This window comes from Cryptomeria japonica, chromosome 6 (genome assembly GCF_030272615.1).
Source record: "Cryptomeria japonica chromosome 6, Sugi_1.0, whole genome shotgun sequence".
Taxonomy (NCBI): Eukaryota; Viridiplantae; Streptophyta; class Pinopsida; order Cupressales; family Cupressaceae; genus Cryptomeria; species Cryptomeria japonica.
This window is the reverse complement of record NC_081410.1, coordinates 241,677,318-241,684,742: the sequence shown is the minus strand read 5'-3', so window position 1 is coordinate 241,684,742 and position 7,425 is coordinate 241,677,318. Positions and strand designations below refer to the sequence as shown.

Below are 7,425 nucleotides of genomic sequence, written 5' to 3'. Positions count from 1 at the left end.
TGTCTTTTATTGGGTATATAAGTATTGGCAATAAAATGCTTTCATGCCTGCAATTATCTCGACATGCCACATCCAGTCCCTTCATAGAATAGAGGAGAGTAGAATTGATATTGTTTTTTAAGAAATGTAAAAAGAGAAAGGTCTAGTTAAAAATGGTGTGGTATCAAGATGGAACTATTGCCTTGATGTTAATTTGGTTTCAAGCCTGTGTGGGTTGCTCATTAGACAGCTCACGTGACATTTAGGCTTTGGCGGGTTAATGTTGAAATAGGGGGAAGCCACACTGGGGGTCCAGATGGACCTGGAAGGTAGGGGTGTTGGCATAGGGGAGATTACTGGTGATAGTTGCAAAATTTGGCTTTACACTTGCCAATTCCATTTCCTTGTAGATTTCTTAAACATTCTATACATCATAATTTGTACATGTCATGCAATCATTACATCCTATGAGACCATATTCTAAAGGGCATTTTGTCAAACAGTTCACATGCGTTGTCTATGCCTAGTTCTACACATTTGGTCGGTAAAATGCAAGAGCCAGTAAAATAGCACATAGGTTTGCCTTAGCCATTCCAATCTAAAGAATTAAAATCACAGACAAATAGCTAAATGCTTGTTTTGCAAGGTTTTTTAAGGTTTACCCCAAGTGGGCATTTGGGAATGCAATTTGGGTGAACACATATCAAGCTGAGGTCAAGTACAAGAAGATTTTGTTTAAGAATTAAAAGCACAGACAAATAGCTAAATGCTTGTTTTGCAAGGTTTTTTAAGGTTTACCCCAAGTGGGCATTTGGGAACGCAATTTGGGTGAACACATATCAAGCTGAGGTCAAGTACAAGAAGATTTTGATTTTAGATTGTAAACTTTGCCTAAGCACTTTAGTGTCATTTAAAAAATTTAATCCTGGCATCAGCCCTCTCTTTTTCAACCAAAATATTGCACAGAAGATGCAAAACAATCCTGACAAATGTAATCAAAAGAGTCAACAAACCCACCTGCCACAGAAAAAAAGACGCTCCACACAGGCAAATGCTAGAATCCTTTCAGAAAAACTTTTAGAGCTGCCAAAGAAATTCATTGTAAGAATGACTACCACTTTAAAAAAACAAAAAACAAAAACATAGTGGATCTGCATAATCACCTCTCAATCCATTTAAGAGCTTAATATGCTTTCCTTGTCATGCAAGGAATAGTTTCAATGACATTGAACAAATGGGTTTTCTCCTATGACAATCAAAATATTGTCTTGTACCTGTAAAATGAGCTAATTCATTATGGATTTGTTTTGTTAAATGCTTTTGTGGCTATTTTTTATGGTTAGAAAATGCAAACAGATGAGCCAGACCCTCTGAAATTCTAACCCATAGAGAATGACAACTATTCATATTGTTTGGAAAATCCTTGCAAGACAGAAGAAAGCCTAAAATTTAACGATAAATGCAGCAATAGCTTTTCAATGCAGTAAAAGAATAGAGAACTAATAGAAAATGCTTGAATCATTTCTCAAATGGTGACCAATTGGCAAGTGTACAGCCAAATGCCACAACCTTTGCCATCATCCTCTAGCATGTGCCAAAAGAAGGGTGACATAAAAACAATAAAAAGACAACTATCAAAGCAATAAAAAACGTGACTTACAGCAAATCCCATGCCTCCCTGGTAACGATTGCAATCTCTACACACTACCATTGCATTCTGGAAAGGTTTAGGTATTTTTTTATTAGAGGGCGGACGCTCCACCTAATGCCCTAAACTCTTCCATGATCTTCCACTTGAAACCAGCATGCACAGACAACTATGACCCTAACAGCCAAGTCTTATCTGCAACCCTGCTTCTGCAGACTCCTCTAGAGTCATGCGTGCCTCTATAAACGTGCATTCTCTCTCATTGAAATCTGAGCAGCCCTCTGCAAACTGATAAAAAATCCACTCAGCAGGCGCCAAAAAACTTGACATCGATATTTCACGTAAAAATTGTGCAACTTCACAACATAAACATAGGAAAATGAAGAAATATTTGGAAGATACATATTTCTGATTGGTTGCTCTAACTGAGTTTAACCACCAGTTAGTGGAAGAAGCCTCCGCTATAGTCCTGCCGATAGGAACTAATAAAAATAAATTTTATATTTAATATTATATTAAAAAAAATGTAAATATATTATTAGTCATGGAATTAAAAATATATAGTTAAATTGTATTATGGAATAGTCTTATATGTATGATTATGTTATCATTTCACTTGTTCTTGAATCCGTGCCATTTATTATTGCAAATGATTAAGATAATACTTGCCTCACAAGGTAATTATTTAAGCAAGTATTATCATACTATATATATATGCAAATAGCACCAACAATTACTAATTACGATGTGGTAATGTGGTAATTTTCCACAAAGTACAACCAAAGTAGTCTTCTATATTTAGTAAGAGAATATTAATCTCTCTCTCTCTCTCTCCTAGACCTCTCTATATACCTCTTTGTCTCTCTATCCTCGTCTCTCCATATTTCTCTCTCTCTCTCTCTCTCTCTCTCTCTCTCTCTCTCTCTATATATATATATATATACCCTCTATATCACTCTATCTCACCATCTATATTTATATCTTACCCTCTACCTCTTCCTCTTCATCTCCCTATCTGTCCCTATCTGTCTCTATCTATCTCACCATCTATATTTATATCTTACCCTCTACCTCTTCCTCTTCATCTCCCTATCTGTCCCTATCTGTCTCTATCTATATCTCTCCATCTACCTCTCTCTATCTCTCTATCTCTCTATCAACTTCTCACATTTTCCCCTCTCTTTTCAATTGATTTGAGGCTATCACTTCTTCATCGAGACAATGAAAGCACAAATACTATCATTTTTAAAATTTTTCTATCATTAATTTTATGTACTAAACAAAATGTATGCAAAAAATAGACCAAATTTTGTTCTAATTGACCTACCATTAATTTTATGTACTAAACAAAATGTATGCAAAAAATAGACCAAATTTTGTCCTAATTGACCTTCCCCACCTTTTCCGTTTTCCATATACCTATTGTACACCAAGAATTCTAGTTATCATTCAAGAAATTAGTCGTGGGTAGATTGAAGTAGGAGATTGTTTGACTTTTAAAAACCCGTACTAAAAAGGACGAAAGATGAAATAATATAAATTTTGTGAACTAAGAATTCATTCTGCTCTCCAAATGTAAATGTTGGGAGTAGGAATCAATGAGATGGATTCCTCTCCTCATCAGACAACGTTCCTGGCGCAGAAATTTAACCATGATAAATACTGTTAATGCACGCTCGGATGCCAATTCGAAATCGCATGAAATTATACGCCAACCTCAATGTCCACCTTCACATCTAGATTACGTTTCTCAGTTGCGGGTATGCATTGCCAAAAACTCCTTGGCAGATGGCAAACTAATCCATGCTCACATCAACGAGAGGGGATTCATGTCAATAGCCCACAAGTTCTTACACAACATTCTTGTTAATATGTATGCCAAATGTGGCAGCCTGGTTGATGCCCGCAAAGTGTTTGATGAAATGCCTGAACGCGATGTCTGTTCATGGACTGTCATGATTACAGCTTATGCCAGGCAAGGGAGTCCCGAGGAGGCGTTGAGACTTTTCTATTTAATGCAACGAGCAGGTGTCCAACCCAATCACTTCACATTTGCCACAGTGGTGTCGGCATGCACCCGCCTGGCAGCCTTAGAGCAAGGGCGGGAAATCCACCAAGATGTTATAAGTTCTGGTTTGCAGTCTGACGTGTTTGTGGTGAATGCCCTCATTGACATGTATGCCAAATGTGGGAGTATTGAGCAGGCGCGTCGACTGTTTGAAGACATGCCTCAACCGGATATTGTCTCTTGGACTGCAATTATTGCAGGGTATGTGTGGAATGGGCTGGCGGATGAGGCAGAGGATCTTTTTAAACGGATGCAATTCTCAGGTTTCAGGCCAAACTTGAAAACTTATGCGAGCGTTCTTCCGGCATGCGCCGAATTGGCACATCTAGGGGCTGGTATGGCAATCCATGGAGAAATTATTAAGAGAGGGTTGCAGTCACATCTTTTCGTCGGAAGTAACCTTGTAAATATGTATGCGAAATGTGGAGATTTAAACATAGCACGCGATGTGTTTGACGAAATACCCCAACGAGATAACGTATCCTGGACGGTAATGATCGCTGGCTATGCACAAAATGGTTGGGATGATGAGGTCCTGCAGACTTTTCAAGAAATGCAAGAGGCAGGTGTGGAAACAAACTCAAGGACCTTCACCACCGTTCTCTCCGTTTGTGCCAAGTTGGCAGCTCTTGAAGAGGGTATACAGATTCATGGAGCAATGATTAGAAGTGGAGTTCAGTATGAGATCCCTGTGGTGAATTGTTTGATACATATTTATGCTAAATGTGGGAGTTTGGACATGGCACGCAAAGTATTAGACAAGGTGGATCATCCAGACGTTTTGTCTTGGACAGCCATGGTTTCAGGATATGCACAAAATGAGAGGGGAGAGGAAGCCCTGGAGCTTTTCCAACAAATGCAACGAGCAGGCGTGAAACCCATCTCACAAACTTTTGCCTGTGCTCTTTCTGCATGTGCCAGCTTAGCAACTCTAGGACAGGGAATGGAAATCCATGAGGAAATAATTATAAGAGATCTTGAGTCTGATGTCTTTGTGGGGAGTGCGTTGATGGACATGTACATACAATGTGGAAGTATAGAGAAGGCACATAAATTGTTTAATAGAATGAAGCAACGAGACACGGTGTCATGGACACTAATGATTGCAGGCTATGCACAAAAGGGTTGGGGGGAGGAGGCTCTGAGGATTTTCCAGCAAATGTTACTTGCAGGTATCCTTCCAAATGCAAAAACCTTTGCCTGTGTTCTCCCAGCATGTGCTGACTTGGTAGCTTTGGAACAAGGTATGGGGATTCATGAACAGGTAATCAGAAGTGGTTTTAAGTCTGATGTTATAGTGACAACTGCTTTGATAGACATGTACGCAAAATGTGGAAGATTGCATATTGCACGGCATTTATTCGACAGAATGCATAAGCGAGATGTTGTCTCCTGGACAGCAGTTATTGCGGGATATGCAATGCATGGCCGGGCACATGAGGCTCTAAGCCTCTTTGAGCAAATGAAACAATCTGGTATACATCCAAACCATGTTACTTTGCTTTGTGTTTTGTCTGCATGCTGTCATGCAGGTTTAGTCAATCAGGGCTGGCAATATTTCAAATGTATAAGCGAATATTATCACATTACACCGAAAATTGAGCACTATGGCTGTATGGTTGACCTTATTGGCCGTGCTGGGCACCTACATGGAGCCCAGCAGTTTGTCACCAACATGCCAATTAAACCTGATGCATTTGTATGGAGGTGTTTGTTAGGTGCCTGTGTAATGCACAGCAATGTGGAGTTAGGAGAATTTGCTGCAGAACAGCTTTTTGAGTTGAAACCAACTGATGCTGCACCTTATGTTCTTCTTTCCAACATCTATGCAGTGTTTGGCAGATGGGATGACATCGAAAAGATTCGTAAAATGATGAGAGACAGAGGAGTGAAAAAAACTCCTGGATGCAGTTGGATTGAGGTCAATAAACATGTACATGCTTTCGTAACAGGAGGTGGGTGACATCCAAAATATGATTCGTTTTGGGAGACAGGTAGAATGATAATTTATACAAGAGACGAAGAGAGAAGGAACTGACGAATCTGGAAGTTCAAAAGAGAAAAAGGCATTTGGATTGCAGTTCAACATGATTTTTGCATCATTTGGTGTTAGAGCACCAGGTAAATGTTGAATGAATAAAAGCTAGATGCATTTCATCTTACCTAGCTTTGATATTCATTCTGGAAGCTGCACAAGTTTGCCAGGGCTACGATCAGTTCTACTCTGCTCAAATAAATACTACAACAGCCGAAATCGGCGACGTCATTTGCACACCCTAGCGTCTCTAGTATACAAATTCAGGGGCGGCCAGATCAGTTTCTGTTGTAAGATTGTCATCCTTAAATTTTTGGATTACATTGCTCGAGGAAACAAAGCTGCAACAAGCTTCAAAGTGTGTATTTCCAGCGAAAGGTGATTTCTCAGTGAACGGAAATTTCGCAGTGAAAGAATAATTCTGGTTGAAAGTGGATAAAAATCTATATGCTACTTCTGAGGACTTGGAAAGCTATATCTCAAACAGCAGCCTTTCATCCCCATCAATTCATCAGACGCAAGCATTGTAGATGATACTGAAAGAAAGAAAGAGAAACAAGGAAAGAAATAGAAAAGAAAGCAAATCACATAACGCGAAGGATTCACCATCCCCGCGACGCAAATGAAGTAGCTCTCATTTTTCTCTTAAAATTTGTGCGCGCAATTTTTTTTCAAGTCCCTCTTAAAAGTTTTAGCAATGGTCATAAAAATGACTGGTTCTTTTTGTAAAAGGGCTTCTGCATATTTCTTCACAGTATGTTTTTTTTTTTTAACATTGTCTTAGAAGGGAGCTTTGAAAGGAAGGATCCGAAGAGTATAATTTAAAAATTTGTAACCTCTTGTCTAAATTGTGCTAACTCCCTAAACTAAATCTTTGGATCCATCCTTTCAAACCTCTCCATCAATCTCTAAACTAAATCTTTGGATCCATCCTTTCAAACCTCTCCATCAATCTTTAACTAACTCTTCTAAGATCGTGATTGCCTGGTTACAATTCATGGCGACACCATCTAAGCGTAAAGCAAAAAACTAATGGGTTCTTCAATGATGGAGTTCAAGGAGACATATATATCCAACTTATGCAACCAAGCCCTCACTGAATAACTATCTAATCCATCATATGTGGGTATATTTATCTTTCCCAAGCGATATTGAATGTCCTTGCAGAGCTACTCATATCTTCTTTCCCTTTGTCCATTTCTTTGATACTCAAAGTACTACATAAAAGACGTGTCTCCACTCGCACTTGGGTTCAAGGAATTATATTTGACATGATACCTTGCCACTTCATTCTCTTTGTGTGTGGGGATTGTTCTGTCCTCCAGGGGTTCTATTTCTAGAAATTTGGCTTTGAATATATCTGCAAGTGGGTAAATTGAAACCCTATCATTTGTTTAATTACTTCCTTCAGCATCATTATTTTGTGTAATTTTGGTGTCGTTAATAATTTGGTCAAGTTTTTTATTAACTGCACAAGAATTTGATTGCTTTATTGTTGATTGATCAGCTTTGAAGTCATCTTCTTGATCGTTCATTTTTGGTCAAGTTTTGTATTAACTGCACAAGAATTTGATTGCTTTATTGTTGATTGATCAGAAAAGCTTTGAAGTCATCTTCTTGATCTTTCTACTAATATCTTCTTGTGTGGTTGCCTCTCACATTTTCCTATCCCTTCTTAGGTCTCTTTGACTCATC

The 7,425-nt window shown here is 38.6% G+C and overlaps 1 protein-coding gene across 1 annotated transcript; it reads left to right on the top strand.

Moving 5' to 3' along the window:
* The first annotated feature begins 3,143 nt into the window (after positions 1-3,143).
* LOC131075657 (pentatricopeptide repeat-containing protein At5g39350) lies at positions 3,144-7,020 on the top strand. Its single transcript, XM_058012498.2, has one exon. It carries the CDS (start codon positions 3,226-3,228, stop codon positions 5,656-5,658), a length of 2,433 nt encoding a protein of 810 aa, XP_057868481.2. The 5' UTR covers positions 3,144-3,225; the 3' UTR covers positions 5,659-7,020.
* Positions 7,021-7,425: the final 405 nt, after the last annotated feature.